The sequence below is a fragment of the Chiloscyllium plagiosum genome, chromosome 11, assembly GCF_004010195.1.
Source record: "Chiloscyllium plagiosum isolate BGI_BamShark_2017 chromosome 11, ASM401019v2, whole genome shotgun sequence".
NCBI lineage: Eukaryota > Metazoa > Chordata > Chondrichthyes > Orectolobiformes > Hemiscylliidae > Chiloscyllium > Chiloscyllium plagiosum.
Genome location: NC_057720.1, coordinates 11,694,677 through 11,716,913, shown reverse-complemented (window position 1 = coordinate 11,716,913; position 22,237 = coordinate 11,694,677). Strand labels below are relative to the sequence as shown.

The following is a 22,237-nucleotide window of genomic DNA, read 5'->3' as shown; positions in this document are numbered from 1 at the left end:
CTGCCTGCCTCATTCTCTGCCTAAATCACTCTCCTGTCTGTGTTACACAGACTCTGTCTGTGTCACACTCTCTCTGCCCATTTGTGAATCAAGTTGGTTTATGCAGAAATTGATTCTCTCATAGTCAATGTCATTGTACTCTGCTTTATTCTCCCAATTTTTTTGTTTAATTAATTGAGTTTAAATTTCACTGGCTGTCATTGTGGGATCTGAACTCACACCCCCAAAGCATTAACCTGGGACTATTGTTTGCGAGTCCAGTGATATCACCAGAATGTCACTATGTATTTTACTGTCTCTATGTGTGCACGCAGGCACATCTGTCTGTCTCTTTGTACCTGTGTGTGTACTAACCTCTCTGTCTGCCTGTGCCCAGTGTACAGGAGATGCAGTAAAAGTGTCTGTTGCTATCTCTTCACTCCTACAATCCCTCTACTGTTGAATAGCCTGATGCTTCCAGTAGAGTCTTGCTCACGAAGCTAAACATCTGAGACAAAATACTGAAACCTTCTCAGTGCAGCCTGTTCTTCACTTTCTGGGGAATCACTGAACTGTACACTTCAGGCTCCTCTGAAACCTAAATGAAAATAACTTCTGAGGTTTTAAATGATGTTGTTTAAATATGCATATTTGATTGTGAGAAACAATTACAAAGATAAACAGAAGCAAAAAAATTGCAAGCACTGTTCAGCTTTCAGTTTGGAATTGAATTCTGAATAACTTTTCTTTTGATCATACAGACTCGAGTAAAGCAGTTCTTGAGAAGCGGTCACACGAACAATTGGGCTGTGCTGGTGAGATTTGATAAGCTATTGGAAAATTCTCAGCAGTGTCGATAGTGCGTGTCCTAATAGCTTGACAGCCTTGAGTTTGATTCCAAATTTCTCAAAGTGCGTGATTGAAGTTGCCTCCTGTTCATGTCTGCAACATCCTGCAACCTTGCAGCTCCTTGATAACTCTGTACTCTTCCAATTCTGGCCTTTTATACATCTCCAGTTTCTTGCTCCTGCCAAACACTGCAACCTGCAAATGTCTCTCCAAGCCCTACACCATCTTGACTTATAATGGTACAGGGAGAAAGTGAGGACTACAGATGCTGGAGATCAGAGTCGAGAGTGTGGTGCTGGAAAAACACAGCAGGTCAAGCAGCATCCGAGGAGCAGGAGAATCGACGTTTCGACCATAATTCCTTCATTAGGAATGAGGCTTGTGGGTCGGGGCTGAGAGATAAATGGGAGGGGAGTGGGTTTGTGGGGGCAGGTAGCTGGGAAAGTGATAAGTAGATGAAGGTGATGGAGCAGGTGATAGGTCAGAGGGGACAATGATGGACGGGTCCGGAGGGTGGTGCTGAGTTGGAGGCTTGGAACTGGGATAATGTGGGGAGAGGGGAAATGAGGAAGCCAGAGAGGACAATGATGGACGGGTCCGGAGGGTGGTGCTGAGTTGGAGGCTTGGAACTGGGATAATGTGGGGAGAGGGGAAATGAGGAAGCTGTTGAAATCCAAATTCCCAATTCCTCTGCCTCTGCTGTATTTGTTACCAGGATGACCAATTCCACCTTAAAGTCACAGATGACTGCCTCCTTCCATGATTGCAACTTCCCTTCCCACGTGGTTGACGATGCCCTCCAGTGTATCTCCTCCACTTTATGCACCACTTTATGCACCCCTCCTAACGCAACAAGGACAGAACTCCCTGGTCGTCACCTTCCACCCCAACAACCTCCGCATACATCGCATCATCCTCCGCCACTTCCGCTACCTCCAAATGGACCCCACCACCAAGGATATATTTCCCTCCCCACCCCTATCAGCGTTCTGAAAAGACCATTCCCTCCGCGACTCCCTCATCAGGTCCACACCCCCCACCAGCCAACACTCCACTCCTGGCAGCTTTCCCTGCCACTACAGGAAGTGCAAAACCTGCGCCCACACCACTTCACTCCGCTCCATCCAAGGCCCCAAAGGATCCTTCCACATCTATCAGAAATTTACCTGTACCTCATAGAATCATAGAGATATACAGCATGGAAACTGACCCTTCGGTCCAACCCAATCTAGTCCCACCTGCCAGCACCCGGCCCATATCCCTCCAATCCCGTCCTATTCATATACTCATCCAAATGCCTCTTAAATGTTGCAATTGTACCAGCCTCCACCATATCCTCGCGCAGCTCATTCCATACACGTACTATCCTCTGTGTGAAAAAGTTGCCCCTTAGGTCTCTTTTATATCTTTCCCCTCTCACCCAAAACCTATGTCCTCTAGTTCTGGACTTCCCAACCCCAGGGAAACGACTTTGTCTATTTATCCTATCCATGCCCCTCATAATTTTGTAAACCTCTATAAGGTCACCCCTCAGTCTTTGGAGCTCTGAACCTGCACTCCAAAGTCTCCTTGTTCAGCAACACTCCCTAGGACCTTACCATTAACTGTGTAAGTCCTGCTAAGATTTGCTTTCCCAAAATGCAGCACCTCGCATTTATCTGAAATAAACTCCATCTGCCACTTCTCAGCCCATTGGCCCATCTGGTCAAGATCCTGTTGTAATCTGAGGTAACCCTCTTCACTGTCCACTACACCTCCAATTTTGGTGTCATCTGCAAACTTACTAACTGTACCTCTTATGCTCACATCCAAATCATTTATGTAAATGACAAAAAGTAGAGGGCCCAGCACCGATCCTTGTGGCACTCCACTGGTCACAGGCCTCCAGTCTGAAAAACAACCCTCCACCACTACCCTCTGTCTTCTACCTTTGAGCCAATTCTGTATCCAAATGGCTAGTTCTCCCTATATTCCGTGAGATCTAACCTTGCTCATCCGTCTCCCATGGGGAACCTTGTTGAATGCCTTACTGAAGTCCATATAGATCACATCTACCGCTCTGCCCTCATCAATCCTCTTTGTTACTTCTTCAAAAAACTCAATCAAGTTTGTGAGATATGATTTCTCAAGCACAAGGCCATGTTGACTATCCCTAATCAGTCCTCACCTTTCCAAATACATGTACATCCTGTCCCTCAGGATTCCCTCCAACAACTTGCCCACCAGCGAGGGCAGGCTCACTGGTCTATAGTTCCCTGGGTTGTCCTGACCACCCTTCTTAAACAGTGGCACCATGTTAACCAACCTCCAGTCTTCTGGCACCTCACCTCTACCAATTCATCAACTGCATCCATTGCACCTGGTGTGGTCTCCTCTACATCGGGGAGACAGGACGCCTTCTTGTGGATCATTTCAGAGAACATCTCTGGGACACCTGCACTCATCAACCTCACCACCTTGTGGCCGAACACTTCAGCTTCCCCTCCCATTAGGTCAAAGATATGCAGTTCTGGGCCTCGTCCACTGCCAAACCATTGCCACCTGACGCCTGGAGGAAGAATGCCTCATATTCCGCCTTGGGACCCTGCAACGACACGGGATAAATGTGGATTTCAACAACTTCCTCATTTCCCCTCCCCCCACATTATCCCAGTCCCAAGCCTCCAACTCGGCACTGCCCTCCGGACCCATCCATCACTGCCCCCTCTGACCTATCACCTTCTACTTCACCTTTATCCACCTATCACTTTCCCAGCTACTTCCTGCCAACCCCACCTCCCTCCCATTTATCTCTCAGCCTCAACCCACAAGCCTCATTCCTGATGAAGGGCTTATGCCTGAAACGTTGATTCTCCTGCTCCTCGGATGTTGCCTGACCTGCTGCGCTTTTCCAGAGCCACACTCTCAACCCTTCTAACTGTACAGGGTGTTCTGCTCTAATGCAACAGTTGCGTTCCTCTTCAACACCACGCTAAAGAAAATTGGGAAACTTCTATAGAAAATCGGGCTGTAGAAGATCACTAGTAGAAAGTTCATGTTATCCAAACAATGTCCACAATTTGTCAATTGCGTTACAGCCAAATCATGCTGACGGAACGCGTGTTACAGCAGAATAACCTCTGTCACCTTTCTGTACCTATCGCATGGTGAAAAGCCTGGGATTCCCTCTGTGTACTTAGCACATGGGCTGCAGCTCTTCACAAAGGCGGCTGACCACTGCATCCTCAAGCACTGTCAGGGATTGGGAATAATCCCTGGCCTTCTCATTGATACTGGCATCCTGTGAATGGAGCAATATCTGTCTTATGCATGTCTTGATGTCAAATGTTGTTTGCTACCTCTTTGTAAAGCTTAACAACATTTTATTGTGGTCAAGGTGTTATATGAATGCAGGTTGTTGAATGAGATGACATGCTAATACTGGAGATTGGAGGGTTATCTGACCTCCTGTCTATTCAACCATAATGGTTTGATGAAAAGGAAATGTCTCTTTCCAGTCCTATTCATTCTGGTGAGGGGATAGTCTGAGGAGGCATTAAGCTCCCTTTATATTGCTGTGTTAAGTGTTTGCAGTTCAGGTGTTATCTAGCAACCTGAGGTGTAAAGCTGCCTATATACTGGCTCAGAGTCAGCTTCTGAATCCCTGATGTGGGGAGAGGTATTGATTAAAGAAATGTTCGAACACTGGACAATAACCTGATTAGGATGCTTCATCCAGCTGTTATTTGCAACATCCCATGCTGTAAATCTCTTGGTGGTAATTTGACTCTGAGAGGAATTTGCTGCAATACGATTTTGCCCCTTGTCAGATCTGGCTGGGTATCTGTGTTGTGCTGTTAATTGTTCTGTTTTCTTTTTGCACCTCAGGTGTGCACATCCCGATTCTGGTTCAACTATCGCCATGTTGCCAATACACTGTCAATTTATAGGAGTGTCAAGAGACTGGGAATCCCAGACAGGTAAGGAATTTCATGCGCTGCTTGCCTTAGTGAAGCCTGGATGTAAATTTGCTCGCTGAGCTGGAAGGTTCGTTTTCAGATGTTTTGTCACCACAGTAGGTAACATCATCAGTGAGCATCTGGTGAAACAATGGTATTATGGCCTGTTTTCTATTTATGTGTTTAGGTTTCCTTGGGTTGGTGATGTCATTTCCCATTATTTCTCTGTGAGAAACAGAACAGGAAATGACATCACCAGCATTGGAAATGACAACAAGCAAAACTAATGTCATCTACAAAATACCTTGCAAGAACTGTAAAAGCACTACATTGGGCAAACAGACAGAAAACTCGCCACCAGGATACATGAACATCAACAAGCCACGAAAAGACTTGACCCTCTGTCACTAGTATCTTTTCATACATATGAGGATGGACACCACTTCGACTGGGACAACACATCCAACCGAGGACAAGCCAAACAGAGACACACACGAGAATTCCTAGAAGGTTGGCATTCTAACCGGAACTCTATCAACCATCACATTGACTTGGATCGCATTTATCACCCCCTGAGAGAAAGAATCGGAAATGACATCACCACAGAAAATGATGACATCACCACAGAAAATGATGCCACCACAGGAAATGACATCACCAACCCAAGGAAACCTAAACACAAATAGAAAGCGGGCCATGCCACCAGTGCTTCATCCGGAGGCTCACTGATGATGTTACCCAGTATGGTGACGAAACGTCTGAAAACGAACTTTCCAGCTCAGCAAGCAAACCTACATCCACTACTTCATTGATTGCAATGCCATTTTGGGATATCCAGAAGTGCCTAAAGGCACTATATTAGTGCAAATTCATTCTTTCCTCCGAATCCAAGCAAATCTGATTAGTAAACAGAAACAAGATAAACAGCAATAGTGGGTAGCGCAGTGTATTTACAGCTCTGTCTAATTTCTCTCTTTATCACATCTTCTACAGAGCTTCACTGAGTTTGGAGAAGATTTGTAGCTCAGGTTGAGGTTCTGGATGTAGGTTTGCTGTTTGTGGGCTACCATGATGCCAAAAGTCTGAGTAGTCTAGACCTCTTGGCATCATCGTAGCCCGTAAACCCACCAACACACTAAAACAGCAGCTAATGACCTTGAAGGACCCTATACAGACAACAAGCAAAACTAATGTCATCTACAAAATACCTTGCAAGAACTGTAAAAGCACTACATTGGACAACCAGGCAGAAAACTAGCCACCAGGATACATGAACATCAACTAGCCACAAAAAGACATGACCCTCTATCACTAGTTTCCTTTCATACAGATGAGGAAGGACACCACTTCGACTGGGATAACACATCAATTGTAGGACAAGTCAAACAGAGACAACGAGAATTCCTAGAAGCATGACATTCCAAGTGGAACTCTATCAACATTGCCTTGTATCCCATTTACCATCCCCTGAGAAAAAGAACAGGAAATAATGTCACCAGAGGAAATGACATCACCGACCCAAGGAAACCTAAACACTAAATAGAAAGCGGGCAATGCCACCAATGCTTCATCTGGAGGCTCACTGATGATGCGGCCTAGTATGGTGATGAAACGTCTGAAAATGAACCATCCAGCTCGCGAGCAAACCTACATCCAGAACCTCAACCTGAGCTTCAAATCTCCTCAAAACTCATCAATGAAGTAGGTTTGAAGCCTGTCCACTGCTATAATATATGAAGCAAGGCTCTTGGTTTGCACATAGCAAGCTCAGAAAATCAGAGATATACAAGCAGATAATCTGTTACTGTCATTTTGGTTGAGGGATGTATAATAAGCAGGGAACCAAGGAGAAGACCTCTCTGAAACTGTACCATGGGATTTTTAACGTCTGTGTAAAAGAGTCATAGAGCTGTACAACACGGAAAAAGATCCTTTGGTCCAACTTGTCCATGTTTATCAGATATCCTTAATTAATCTAGACTTTTTTGTCAGCATTTGGCCCATATCCCTCTAAACCCTTCCTATTCATGTACCCACGCAGATGCTCTTTAAATGTAATTGTACCAGCCTCCTCCACTTCCTCTGGCAGCTCATTCCATGCATACACCACCCTCTCTGTGAAAACGTTGCCCCTTGGTCCCTTTTAAGCCTTTCCCCTCTCACCTTAAACCCATGTCCTGTAGTTCTGGATTCCCTTGCCCTGGGGAAAAGACCTTGGGTGTTCTCCCTATCCATAATTTTAAAAATGTCTATAAGGTCACCCCTCAGCCTCTGATGCTCCAGGGAAAATAACCCCAGCCTATTCAGCATCTTCCTATAGCTCACACCCTCCAACCCTGGCACCATCCTTCTAAATGGATTCAGTTTAACATGTTCTCTGAAAGATGCAGTACTAATTTACTGACCTAAACTTTGAGCTCAAGTCACAATGGACTGGGTGTTTGAACATGTGCTGCAATAATGAGCTAGTGTGAACCGGAATCCTTGTAGGTGCACTACTTGTACTCCAGTATTTCTTTACTTTTCCAATTTTTTTTATTTCCTAAGAAGTTGATCTTAGTACCTAAGATGGCGCTATAATGCGACGACAGTATAATTTTCACTGTACTCATTTCAGTCCACGTGGCGGTAAAATTAATTAATTCATTCATTGATCTCTTGTGAGATGCGTTAAAGCATGAAATAAATCTAACTTCTTTCAAAATTTTTTTTAACCAAGTCAGTTTTAATCCTGTCTTCTCCCTTTTGAGTTCCTCTCCATCTCTCCCCTGAAGGATTTGGTTCATGTGGGTGCTACAGTCTCTCTCAAAATAACCATTGCTTCATGTGCGTGCCTTGATAGAAAATGTGAGCATACCCTTCAATTCTCGTCTTAATAATGTTTCTGCATGTTCACTCAATGCCAGAAACATAGTAAACAGGAACAGGAGTAGCTTATTCAGCACTTCGAACCTGCCCCACCATTCGTGGCTGATCGTCTAACTCAGTGCCCATATCCCTGCTTTCTCCTCACACTCTTTGATTCCTTTAGCTCTGAGAGCTATACCTAAATCCTTCTTGAAAGCATTTAAAGTTTTGGCCTCGTCTTTCTGTGCAGACAATTCCAAAGGCCCACCATTCTGTGGGTGAAGAAACTTCTCCTCATCTCAGTCCTACTCTAACCCTGTGACCCCCCCCGGTTTTGGATGTGCTGGTCATCGGGAACATTTTCCTGTTTATTCCTATTAGAATTTTATAGGTTCCTGAGATCCCCTTGATTCTTCTCAACTTCCGTCATCCTTTGATCCCTTCAGCCCTGAGAGCTATGTCTTACTCCCCCTTGAAAACATTGTGTTTCGCCTCAACCATTTTCTGTGGCAGACAATTCTCCAGTGACACAGAAAAATCTATCTCTCAGATGTTCCTGTTGTATATGTCGACTGTAAATGAGTCCAAATTGCTGTAAATTGATCTCAGGAACTGACGGTAACTATTTTTTCTCAATCTCCCAGTCACATTGTGCTGATGCTTGCTGATGACATGGCGTGTAACCCACGAAACCCCAAGCCTGCCACTATCTTCAGTCACAAGAACATGGAGCTGAATGTCTATGGGGACAATGTTGAAGTTGACTACCGCGGCTACGAGGTCAGGGAGCTCTTTGCTGGAGTGAAAATTTCCACACTTTTTTGAGCTTTATTGAGCAACTGTTTCATTTATGGAACTTGGTGGGATGGATACTGTCCTTTGGGACCTAGGTTGGAATCTGATTGGGCCTCTGTATAAAATACATTTGGGGAATTCACTCCATTCCTTTCAGTTAGGCTTCCTCTGCTCAGGGCTGATCACCAGATGAACATCTTTTGTAAATAACCCCCATCACAGCAGCACCCTGGTCTCTCAAATTGTGAATGTGACAAATCATGGTCTACTTTACTGCTGATATCATAGGATCCCTACAGTGTGGAAACAGGCCATTCGGTCCATCGAGTATACACTGACCCTCTGAATGGCATACCACCCAGACCCAGTACCTATCCTATTCCTGTAAACCACCCTAACGTGCACAACCATGGGCAATTTAGCATAGTCATTCTACCTAATGTGCACATCCATGAGCACCATGGACAATTTAGCATGGTCAATCTACCTAATGTGCACATCCATGAACGCCATGGACAATTTAGCATGACCAATTCACCTAATGTGCACATCCATGAACGCCATGGGCAATTTAGCATGGTCAATCTACCTAATGTGCACATCCATGAGCACCATGGACAATTTAGCATGACCAATTCACCTAATGTGCACATCCGTGAACGCCATGGGCAATTTAGCATAGTCAATCCACCTAATGTGCACATCCATGAGCACCATGGACAATTTTAGCATGGTTAATCTGCCTAACGTGCACATCCATGAATGCCATGGACAATTTAGCATGACAAATTCACCTTACTTGCACATCTTTGGACTGTGGGAGGAAACTTGAGCACTCAGAGGAAACCCATACAAACACAGGTATAATGTCTGTGTGGAGTTTGCATAGTCACCCAAAACTAGAATTGAATTTGGGTCTCGGGCACTGTGAGGCAGAAGTGCTAATCACTGAGCAACCGTGCCACCCCATGTTGGTTTGAAGGAGGGATATGGGCCAGGACTCTGGGGAGAACTGGGTTTCAGTTATTTCTGCTTTCTTCTCAGGTCACTGTTGAAAACTTCTTACGGGTGCTGACAGGCCGGCTCCCTCCCAGCACTCCCCGATCCAAGCGCCTGCTTTCAGATGACAGGAGTAACGTTCTCATCTACATGACGGGTAGGAATGAAGGTTGAGGGGGTGGGTGGAGGGCTTTCTAAACATTGCACCAGCAAGAAAGAAAGCAGAGTTCAACATCTGCAGAATTCTCAAACCAATTTACAACTGCTGAAGTACTTTTGAAGTGTGATCATGGTGTAGGAAACATGTTGCCAATTTGCACCACATTCAGCAATCTGATAATGGCCTTACAGTCTCACTCGGTGGTTCAGATTTAGGAAAAAGCATTTTGGCAGGATCCCAGGAATGACCTATCTCTTGTTTTCAAACCATGCTATGGGATATTTTTTTACAGCTACCTTAAAGAGCCATCTTCACGTAAAGCCAGTAGCTTTGATAACGGGCCACTTCATAGTTCTGCACCAGAGTTGCTGACTTCGAGTTTTGCATTCAAATCCCTGGAATGGGACTTGATATTGCAGCATTCTAAGGGATGTGACCAACTGAGCCGACACTGTCCAGAAGTGATTCGTTCAGTCCACAGTGCATTCAGTGCTTTTCCCCTGTCTGTACTAACAAGCCATAGTTATGCTCAGCTTTTTATTCGTTCAAGGAATGTGCGCATCAATGGCGCCCATCTCTATTGGTTCTTGAGAAGGCGTGAGCTGCTTTCTTGAGCTGCTGTGGCCCATGTGGAATAGGTGCTTTTGGAGATTGAGTTCCAGGACTTTGATCCAGTGACACTGAAGTAATAGTGGTGTTTTTCCAAGTCCGGATGATGAGTGGCCTGGAGGGTAACCTGCAGCTGATGGTGTTCCCAAATATCTGCTGTCTGTCCTTCTATGGAGCAGTGGTCGTGGGTTTGGAAGAAGCCTTGGTGAGTTCCTGCAGTCCATTTTGTAGATGGTACGTGCCACTGTCAGTGAGTGTTGGTGATGGAGAGAGTGAGTACTTGACTAGGATGTCGGTGGTGGGTGATTCAGTGGTGCTAATGCCATCGAATATCAAGAGCATTAGTTAGATTGCCTCTTGTTGGAGATGGTCATTGCTTGACATTGTGTGAATGTGAATGCTGTGTGCCACTGATCAGCCCAGTATTGTCCAGGATGTGCTGCATTGTGACATTGACTGCTTCAGTAGCTGAGGAGTTGCAAAGGGTGCTGAATATTGTGTCATCGTGAGCAAACACTCTACCCATGACCTTATGATAGAGGGAAGCCCATTGATGAAATTGCTGAAAATGGGTGGCCTAGCCATTATACTGAGGAACTCTTGCAGAGATGTCCTGGGGCTGAAAAGACTGACCTCCAATAACCACGACCACCTTCCTTTCTGCTCAGCGTGAGTCCAGTCATTGGAGAGTTTTCCCCTTGATACCCATCGACATGAGTTTTGCTCGGATCCTTGATACCTTCTATAACCTACCATTTTTAGAATCATAGAATACCTACAGCATGGAAGCAAGTCATTCAGCCCACACCAACTCTCTGAAGAGCAGGCCCCTAGACTCAGTCGATATCTGGTCCCTGTAATTCTGCATTTCCCATGGCCACTTAAACTGTATATCTTTGTGACTGTGGGAGGAAACCGGAGCACCCAGAGGAAACCCACGCAGATACTGGGAGAATGTGCAAAATTGAACTTGGGTCCCTGGAGCTGTGAGGCAGTAGCGCTAACCACTGAGCCAGCATGCCACTCTTTTGGGTCATTCTTGGTTACTTATAATCGAGGAATTTTCTGTCATTGCACAGGGGTATGGTATTGCATAGACCAAACCATGCCTCTTTAAAGACTCACCTTCCACCATGTGAAGAGATAGGTGCTAAGTGTGGAGGACACCAAGATAGTCCACAGTGTAAGAATGCTGAACCAGTGTCTGGACTCTGACTGTTACAAACATTTTGGAGCTTCCATCTAAGATGGAGAAAGTGAGGACTGCAGTTGCCTACCTCCAGTGGCTTTTGAATACAAATTCAAGGCTGACTTCATTGCAATAGTGAGGGAGTGTCGCACTGTCAAAAACCCTGCCTTTTGGATAAGATGTTAACCCTCTCTTACTTTGAAGGTCCAAGCTAAAGATCCCAAGGTGCTGCTTGGAGTGGAGGTTCCGCTCTGTTTCTTGGCCAAGATTTGTCCCTAAAGCCTAAAACAGAATATCCAGTCATTATCTGATTGTTATTTGTGTGTGCTTGCTATGTGTAGATTAACTGTTGAGTTTCCTTTGTTACCAACAGTGACTACACCCAAAAAGTGCTCTATTGGCTGTAAAACCTCAGGGCTCCATGGTATTTTTGAAAGGCGCTACATAAATTCATCTTCTGTTTTGATGTCTTTCATGGTATGGCTGGACCATACACTGGCCCACTTAATACAGTCTCGTCGGGCTGTGATTGATAGTTAAACACTTCTGATTGCAGATTTTTTAAGAAACCTGGAGGAATTGTTTTACTATGAACTGATGAAAATATGAAATAAAAGATAATTGTTGCCAGATCTTAGATGATGCATGTAATGAGCAAACATGATCATCCTTCTGAATGCTAACACCACTGTGAAGATGGTGCCATAATGGTAAAGAGGCTGGAGCAGTAATGCAGAGGCCCAGACTAATGTTTTGAGGGCATGGGTTCAAATCCCACCCTTGCAGCTGGTGGAATTTAAATTAGTTTTTAATTTAAAAAATCTAAAATTTAGAGCTGGTCATGTAAGCAAGAAATTATCGTCGATTATCATAAAAATCCATGTGGTCAGCCAACATCCATCAAAAATGGAAATCTGTCATGTTGTCAGGATTTGAGCTGTAGGGAGAGGCTGAATAGACTGGGGCTGTTTTCCCTGGAGCGTTGGAGGCTGAGGGGTGACCTTATAGAGGTTTATAAAATCATGAGGGGCATGGATAAGATAAGTAGACAAAGTCTTTTCCCTGGGATGGGGGCAGAGTCCCAAATTAGAGGGCATAGGTTCAGGGTGAGAGGGGAAAGACATAAAAGGGACCAAAGGGGCAACTTTTTCACGCAGAGGATGGTGCCTATGTAGAATGAGCTGCCAGAGGAAGTTGTGGACACTGATGCAATTACGACATTTAAAAGGCATCTGGGCAGGTATATATCAGGAAGGGTTTGAAGGAATATGGGCCAAGTGCTGGTAAGTGGGACTAGATTAGGTTAGGATGTTTGATCGGCATTGATGAGTTAGACTGAAGGACCTGTTTCCATGCTGTATATCTCTATGACTTTGTGTCTCCCTGGTTTGACCTAAATGTGACCCCAAGCCCATAGCAACTTGGTTGATTTTTAACTCCCCTTGATGGATGGAGAACATGCTGGTCTTGTCAGCTGTGACCACTTCCCATATATACCTAAAATCAAACCAAGAATTGTGGATGCAGGAGATCTGAAACAAACAAAAATCAAGATTGCTATGGGCCACTCAGCAGGTCTGACAGCATTCGTAGAGAGAAAGCAGAGTTAATGTTGCAGGTCCTGTTCAGAGTTCTGAAGACGGGTCCCAGGACTCAAAATGTTAACTCTGTTTTTTTCTGCAGAGATCCTGCCAGACCTGCTGGGCTGCTCATAGCAATCTCTGTGTTTGTTTATTCTTGGGAATGCCTTCCCATTAAATTTTCAATGTCATCATTTTAAAAAAACAAAATTCTTTCATGGGATGGGGATACTGCCAGTATTTGTTGCCGGTCCCCAGTGTGAGTACCACAGGTCATTTCAGAGGGCTGTCAACCGCATTACTATGTGTCTGAAGTCACATGTCAGCCAGACTGGGTTGGGATTGGGTAGATTTCCTTTTCTCAAGGATAGGAGTGAAGCAGGTGAGTTTTTTATGACGGTTTGCGATTATGACGGTCACCATCATTGAGACTAGTTTTAAATTCCTGACTTATGAATTGAATCAAAGTTTCGCCAGCTGCCATGGTAAGACCTGAGCCTTTTGTTTTGTAATTCATTCACAGGATGAGGTTTTCACTGGCTAGGCCAGTATTTATTGCCCATCCCTAACTGTCGGAAGTCACACAACACCAGGTTATAGTCCAACAGGTTTATTTGAAATCACAGGTTTTTGGAGTGCTGCTCCTTCATCAGGTAAACATTAGAACACAGAACATTACAGCATAGTACAGACCCTTCAGCCCTCGATGTTGCACCGACCTGTGAAACCAATCTGAAGCCTATCTGACCTGCACTATTCCATTCTTGTCCATATGCCTATCCAATGACCATTTAAATGCCCTTAAAGTTGGTGAGTTTACTACTTTTGCAGGCAGTGTCTTCCACACCCCTACTATTCTCTGAGTATAGAAACTACCTCTGATATTTGTCCTATATCTGTCACCCCTCAATTTAAAGCTATGTCCCCTTATGCTAGCTATCGCCATCTGAGGAAAAAAGGCTCTCACTGTCCACCGTCTCTAACCCTCTGATTATCTTATTTGTCTCAATTAAGTCACCTCTCAACCTTCCTCTCTCTAACGAAAACAATCTCAAGTCCCTCAGCCTTTCCTCGTAAGATCTTCCCTCCATACCAGGTAACATCCTGATAAATCTCCTCTGCACCCTTTCCAAAGCTTCCACATCCTTCTTATAATGCGGTGACCAGAACTGTACACAATACTCCGAGTGCGGCAGCACCAGAGTTTTGTACAGCTGCAGCATGACCTCATGGTTCCAAAACTCAATCCCTCTACCAATAAAAGCTAACACACTGTATGCCTTCTTAACAACTTTATCAACCAAGGCAACTTTCAAGGATCTGTGAGGCACTGAGATCTCTCTGCTCATCTATACTACTAAGAGTCTTACCATTAGCGCAGTACTCTGCATTCCTGTTACTCCTTCCAAAGTGAACCACCTCACATCTTTCCGCATTAAACTCCATTTGTCACCTCTCAGCCCAGCTCTGCAACTTATTTATGTCTCTCTGTAACCTACAAAATTCTTCATCACTATCCACAACTCTCCCGACCTTAGTGTCATCCACAAATTTACTAACCCATCCAGGTCATTTATAAAAATGACGAACAACAGTGGACCTAAAATGGATCCTTGCGGTACACCACTACTAACTGAACTCCAGGATGAATATTTCCCATCAACCACCGCTCTCTGTCTTCTTTCAGCAAGCCAATTTCTGATTCAAACTGCTAAATCACCCTCAAGCCCATGCCTCTGTATTTTGTGCAATAGCCTATCAAATGCGTTATTGAAATCAATGTACAGCATATCAACTGCTTTACCCTCATCCATCTGTTTTGTCACCATCTCAAAGAGCTCAATAAAGTTTGTGAGGCATGACCTACCCTTCACAAAACCGTGTTGACTATCCCAAATCAACTTATTCCTCTCTAAATGGTTATAAATCCTATCTGTAATAATTCTTTCTAACACTTTACCCACAACCAAAGTAAGGCTCACAGGTCTATAATTACCAGGGTTAGCTCTACTCCCCTTCTTGAACAAGGGAACAACATTTGCTATCCTTCAGTCTTCTGGCACTGTTCCTGTAGATAATGACGGCATTAAGATCAAAGCCAAAGGCTCTGCAATCTCCTCCCTGCTTTCAAGAGAATCCTAGGATAAATCCCATCTGGCCCAGGGGACTAACCTATTTTTACACTTTCAAGAATTATTAACACCTGCTCCTTGTGAACTTCAATCCCATCTAGTCTCGTTGCCTGTATCTCCGTATTCTCCCTGACCACATTATCTTTTTCTATTGTGAATACAGACAAAAAATGTTCATTTAGTGCTTCCCCTGTCTCTTCAGACCCATGCACAACTTCCCAGTACTATCCTTCATTGGCCCTAATCTTAGTCTAGTCGTTCTTTTATTCCTGAAAAACCTTTAGAATGCATTAGGGGATTCCTTGATCCTATTCGCCAATGACTTCTCATGTCCCATTCTGGCTGTTCTTAGCTCTCTCTTTAGGTCTTTCGTGGCTAACTTTTAAAGACCAGTTATAACATTGCTGTGGGTCTGGACTCACATGTAGGCCATACTAGTTAACGATGACAGTTTCCTTCCTGCAAGGACATTAGTGAACCAGATGGGTTTTTCTGACAATCGGCAATGGTTTGTTAATTATCATTAGACTTAATTCCAGATTTTTTTTACTGAATATCATCCACCGTGTATAGAATTATCTGCCAGAGGATGTGGTGGAGACTGGTACAATTACAACATTTAAAAGGCATCTGGATGGGTATATTAAAAGGAAGGGTTTGGAGGGATATGGGCCGGGTGCTGGCAGGTGGGACTAGATTGGATTGGGATATCTGGTCGGCATGGACAGGTTGGACTGAAGGGTCTGTTTCCATGCTGTACATTTCTATGACTCTATGTGCCTTAGCAGGATTTGAACCCAGGTTCCCAAAAGCATTTTCTGAGTCTCAGGATTAACAGACCAGCGACAGTGTCACTAGGCCATTGCCTCCCCTTGTGTCTTTAGGGTGTTAACATCTGGATTATCAATCCAGTGACATTGCCACTATGCCACCATCTTCTTATAATCAGAATAAACATGAACAAGTAGACCAATTGTAGTGTAATGTCTCATCTGGACACACCATGATGGGTGCTGCAATTTGATTTTCCTAACGTTAGATTTGTTCTCAGTTTTCTGACTTAAACACAAGGGCCTGTTTGCAGGTGCATCATATCATTTGTTTGCCTATGATTTTTTTTTCATTAAATTAAAGGACACGGAGGCAATGGTTTCCTGAAATTCCAGGATTCTGAGGAAATTACAAATATTGAACTTGGCGATGCCTTCGAGCAGATGTGGCAAAAGCGAAGGTAAAGGATTGAGCACACTGCTGTCTTAGTTCACTGTTTCAGGCTGGAATGATTCACAGTCGGACAGCCCTAGAGGCAATGGTGCTTGCAGGTAGAGCTCCTGGAGCGAGTGCAGGCACATAGCCCATTATTCTGTGCCTTCGTCAGTTGATTTAGCAGAAAGCTATTAATTGTCTCTCACATCTGTTCATGTAGCTGCTGCTGTCTGCTGTGAGATCTTCTGCATACTGTGCACTCTTTCTTCTGGCAAAAAGCAGTTAGAACCTACGGTTTAAAAAGAACATCGTTTCATCCATAAGACCCCAAGGAATAGGAGCAGGAGTAGGCCATTTGGCTCCTTGAGCCTGCTCCGCTATTCAGTTCAATCATTCAGGGTGATTGACATTCATCATATTCACTTTCCTGCCTTTTCCCTGTAACCGTTGATTCTTCAACTAATCAAGAATCTGTCTATCTCAGCCTTAAGTATGATGGGGGTGCTGGTGTTGAACTGGGGTAGACAAGGTCAGAAGTCACATGTCACCAGGTTATAGTCCAACAGGTTTATTTGAAATCACAAGCTTTCGGAGCACTACTCCTTCATCAGGTTACCTTGGGTCAGCGCTCCGAAAGCTTGTGATTTCAAATAACCTGTTGGACTATAACCTGATGTTGTGACTTCTGACTTAGCCTTAAAAATACACAGGAACTCTGCTCCCACAGCTCTCTGTGGCAAGGAGTTCCAAAGACACTCAACCGTCTGAAAGAAGAAATTCCTCCTCATTTCAGTCTTAAACTGACCCCTTTATTCTGAGACTGTTCTCTCTGGTCCTAGACTCTCCCATGAGGGGAAACATCCTCCCAGAATTTATCCTGCCAAGCCCCTTAAGAATCCTGTTTCTTTCAAATGAGATCACCTTGTTTGTATGTGTACTGTTAGTAAATTTGTGAAGGATAATAATTGTTCAGCACTGTTATTGTTATTTTATTACTAAGTTAAATATCTACATTTTTGTATGACAATAGAGCATGGTGGCACCGATTGCTAAGTCTTAACAAAAGATCAAATTTTTAACTTTTCTTAATATCGCAATCAAAAGGAGCCAAAACTTGTGCAGGAAAACCTGAACGTTATTTTAACATTCAATCTGGTAGCTCTAATTGCTGTACAAAATGTCAGCTTCGAATTTACGCTCAAATCCACAACTTCTGGGCCAGATGTTGGAGTTGAAATGGATGATTCAAAATGTTCAATAAAATCCAGATTTATGTTCCTGTCCTTGTTTCTTCTGCGCTGATTAGCTGTGCGCAGAGTGAAACCATGTTGGTGACTGACCATTTTAAAATTGTGACATTTCTCCACTAAATCAAATAACTTGCTGCATGATTTTTTGTTTCCCTCCAATCTGTGATCAATTAATGAATTGGAATTTTGAACTTAAAGAAAAAACCGGTGAAAATTGACAGTGGCACTTAGATACAGAGCTAGTTCCTGATCGGGCAAGTGCTTTGGGAGAGCTCACAGCTTCAAGTGTCTGCTTCCCATCCATTTAGGTTAAAGACAAAGGTGGGCTTCAGGCTGTGATTTCTCAACCTCTACAACCTGCGAAAGTGACTTTCTGCTGCAAGTGTCTGATCTGGGGCATTAGCTTCTTAGAAAATACTTGTAGTTCAGACACCAAAGAAAACCGAAATTACTCTGGCTAAATTCAGCCTGAATGTGTGTACAGTAGATCAGCTTGGCTCTGTGATGGCATTATTACCACTGAGTCAGAAATTTGCATGTTCATCTTATGCAGAAACCTGAGTGCCTAATGCAGACTGACACTTCAATGCAGCATGAAATTAAAGCCTGCATTTATGTAGTGCCTTTCGTGACCTCCGAACTTCCCAAAGCATGTTACTTTTGCAAAATAGCCATTTGTAATGTAGGAAAACAGTCACAGCAATTTCCCACAAATTGCAGTTTGACAGTGACCCCATATCTATTTCATTGTAGTTTGTCAAGGGATTGTATGTTCCATCTGAGAAGAGCAGGTGGGGCATAGTTTTGATGTGTCATCCAAAGGTTGCCGCCTCCAGCAGGGCAACCCTCCCTCAGTATTGCTGTGGGCTGCCAGTCTGGACTTTTCTGCTCAGGCCTCTGGAGTGTGACTTGAATCTCTGCCCTTGTGACTCAAACTAAAGAGCTAGCATCGAAGTTCCCGAATGTCCCGCCCAACCTGGAGCAGAAGGAGCAGGAGATGAATGACGCCCCCTCAGTCAGCAAGATTACTGCACTCATTTTTAAGAGAATTTTTAAGAGAACTTAATTCACAGCGTGTGGGCGCTGCTGGCCAGGCAGCATTTATTGCCTGTCCCTAATTGCCCAGAGGGCAGTTGAGAGTCTAACATGTTGCCGTGGGTCTGGAGTCACATGTAGACCAGACCAGGTCAGGATGACAGTTTCAGGTCTGGTCATTAATAATGAGCTGGGGCTTTCCTGACAATTGACAATAGACTCTGAATTCCAGATTTTTATTGAATTCACATTCCACCATCTGTCATGGCAGGATTCACAGGTTAACAGTCCAGCGATAACACCATTAGGCTGTTGCCTCCCTAAGCACCTGAAATGTAAGTGGCTGAACATCTTGGTGTATAAACAGGAGCGTGGCAACGGAGATTATCATGAACCCAAGGTTTAAGATTAGATTCCCCACAGAGTGGAAACAGGCCTTTTGGCCCAACAAGTCCACACTGACCCTCCGAAGAGTAACCTACCCAGACCCATTTCCCTCTGACTAACGCATCTAACACTACGGGCAATTTAGCATGTCCAATTCACCTGAACTGCACATCTTTGGACTGTGGGAGGAAACCGGAGCACCCGGAGGAAACCCACGCAGACATGGGGAGAATGTGCAAACTCCACACAGACAGTTGCCTGAGGCTGGAATCGAACCCGGGTCTCTGGTACTGTGAGGCAGCAGTGCTAACCACTGAGCCACCGTGCCGCCTGTGCTGTTTGTGCAATGTGCATGAAGGAGTGTGAGAGGTGGAGGCACCAGCTGACTAGGAAGCAGGAAATGGACAAGGCAGAATAACCAGCATTCCTGAGGCTGCTGAGTAACTGACGGTTTGATCTCCGTCTGAGGTTAGCATCCCATTCTGTTAGCCCTCTGGGCAATTTTTATTTTTGTATATTATTTTCATGTCTCCTAACATCAATGAAACGTCCAGTTTTAAACTCAAACTGAGGGAATGCTACCATGTCAAAGGCACTGTCTTTTGAACAAAATGTTAAATTGATGCTCCCTAAAGTTGGTGTGAAAAATCTTATGGCACTGCAGCTGTTTGTGGGAGCTTACTGTGTGACAGTTTGGTCGTCATATTTCCAACGATTTCTCTCCCAGAGTACCTCTGGTGTTAAGCTCTTTGGATGTCTTGAGGTTTTGGCTATATAAATGCAGCTTCTTTCATTACTGCTGGCAATTTGCTTTCCTGCTTTGATGGTCTCTGAGGAAGGGGAGACTGCGGGGACCTGTTTGATGCTCCGAATGAAAGGAAACTGATGAGTGTTTGCTTTCTCCAGGTACCATGAATTGCTTTTCATCATCGACACTTGCCAGGGGGCCTCCATGTATGAGAAATTTTACTCTCCAAACATTCTGGCTCTGGCCAGCAGTCAGATCGGGGAAGACTCACTCTCAGTAAGTTTCCAGCTCTGTTCAGTATATGCTTAATGATAACTGTGTAGAAACAGGGCCGTTGGAAAAATGTGGACCTGACCAGAGATAAGGCAGAGACTCCTGCTTCCTGACATCGTAGAATCTGACAGCACAGGAAAAGAGGCTGTTCAGCCCCTTACCTTTGCGGTGGCTCTCGAAAGAGCGGTCCTGCTTCATCCCACGCCTCCTCATTTTGTCCATAACTTTGTGAATTTGTCATCTTCAGCTGCCTGTCCAACTCCTATTAATAGAAGCAGCTTGCAACACCTCAAGTAACCCTGAGTGAAAACATTTCTCTTTATCTTCCCTCTAGATTTCTCATCAGTGATTATAAATCTCTGCATTCTGGTTGTTCACCCACTCAGCGCAAGAGAATGTCTTCCAGGATTTGCTCTCTCAAAACCTCTCATCTCAGCAGCGTCTGTTCAATCGCTTCTTATCTTTCTCTGTTACAAGCAGAGCAGCCTTAACTATTCAGACCTCCCCTCATAACCTGAAGCCCTTTGTCATAAAGTCATAGTGTCATAAAGCAGGATACAGACCCTTCGTTCCAACCAGTCCATGCCGAACATAATCCCAAACTAAACTAGTCCCACCTGCTTGCTCCTGGCCATATCCCTCCAAACATTTCCTATTCATGTACTTGTAAGTGTTATAACTGTGCCCACATCCATTACTCTTTCTAAGGCCTTTACAACTTAACAAGATCTCCTCTAAGCCCCTCACCCCGTCCTGGCTTGGAACTTTATTGCAGTTCCTTCGCTGTTGCTAGGTCAAAATCCTGGAATTCTCTTCCTTCCAAACAGCATTGAGGGTGTCTCAGGGCAAGGACTACAGTGGTCCAAGAAGACAGTTTCTCCGGGGAAGTTGGGGATGGGCAATAAATGCTGGCTAATTAAAGGAAAATGTTTGAATAAACCAAAATACCGCGGATGTCGGAAGTCTGAAACAGAGAATCTCAGCAGGACTGATAGCATCCGTGAAGAGTGTTTTGAGTCCAATATGTTCTTGAGTTCTGAAAGAGAGTGGTACTGAATGTGAAATGTTAATTTAGTTTCTCTCTCTCCATGAATGCTGCCACACCTTTTGAGATTCTTCAGCATCACTCTGTTTGTTAAAGGAAGATGTTATAGTTAGCAGAGACTGGTTAGTTCATGAGGGCTGTAGCCTGAGGTGAGACGAATTTTTCTTTGGTGAAGTTTGACCTCTAGGTATGTCACAGGGCTTTCATCTTGATACAAATCTCAGTTTTCTCAATGATCTATTAACACTTTATCACCTTTGTGTTAGCATCAGCCAGATCTCGCTATTGGGGTCCACCTGATGGACAGATACACTTATTATCTCCTGGAGTTTTTAGAAGATATTCACCCAGCGAGTCAGAATAACATGAACGACCTGGTGAGTAGCCTTGATGCAGGGGTATTCTCATGGATTATTCCTTTAAAGGAGTTAGCTGTGGCTGAGTCAGTTGCACTGTTGTCTCTGAGTCAGAATGTTGCAGGGACCAAGGTCCGCTGCAGAAGCTTGTCTCTGTAATCCAGCCGACACTTGGATACAGTGCTGAGAGGGCTGGAGGCCCCACCTTTGGGTTGAGATGTCAAGTTAAGGACCTACTTGACCTCTTGGATGGACCTATGAAATCCCAGGGCATTATTTGGAATAAAATGGAGGAGTTCTCCTTGTGTCCTGGGGTTAGGTTAGTTTAGGAAATTTGGTCGACACGGTTGAGTTGGACTGAAGGGTTCTGAGGAAGTGTCATCGGACCAGAAACATTAACTCTGATTTCTTTCCACAGATGCTTCCAGACTGCTGAGCTTTTCCAGCAGTTTCTGTTTTGTGTTGGACCGAAAGGTCTGTATCTATAGAACATAGAACATTACAGCGCAGTACAGGCCCTTCGGCCCTCGATGTTGCGCCGACCTGTCATACCAATCTGAAGCCCATCTTACCTACACTATTCCATGTACGTCCATATGCTTGTCCAATGACGACTTAAGTGCACTTAAAGTCGGCGAATCTACTACCATTGCAGGCAAAGCATTCCATACCCTTACTCCTCTCTGAGAAAAGAAACTACCTCTGACATCTGTCCTATATCTATCACCCCTCAATTTAAAGCTATGCCCTCTCGTGCTTGCAGTCACCATACTTGGAAAAAGGCTCTCCCTGTCCACCCTATCTAACCCTCTGATTATCTTATATGTCTCTATTAAGTCACCTCTCAACCTCCTTCTCTC

The 22,237-nt window shown here is 44.4% G+C and overlaps 1 protein-coding gene across 1 annotated transcript in view; it reads left to right on the top strand.

Annotated features, from left to right (window-relative positions):
- pigk (phosphatidylinositol glycan anchor biosynthesis, class K) overlaps positions 1-22,237 on the top strand; it is a 117,929-nt gene that overhangs the window by 5,440 nt on the left and 90,252 nt on the right. The window contains exons 2-8 of the mRNA XM_043698684.1: positions 741-794; positions 4,696-4,787; positions 8,258-8,393; positions 9,453-9,564; positions 16,212-16,308; positions 19,862-19,979; positions 21,288-21,398. Of these exons, the coding sequence (XP_043554619.1) occupies positions 741-794; positions 4,696-4,787; positions 8,258-8,393; positions 9,453-9,564; positions 16,212-16,308; positions 19,862-19,979; positions 21,288-21,398 (720 nt within the window). The remainder of the gene's footprint in view (positions 1-740; positions 795-4,695; positions 4,788-8,257; positions 8,394-9,452; positions 9,565-16,211; positions 16,309-19,861; positions 19,980-21,287; positions 21,399-22,237) is intronic.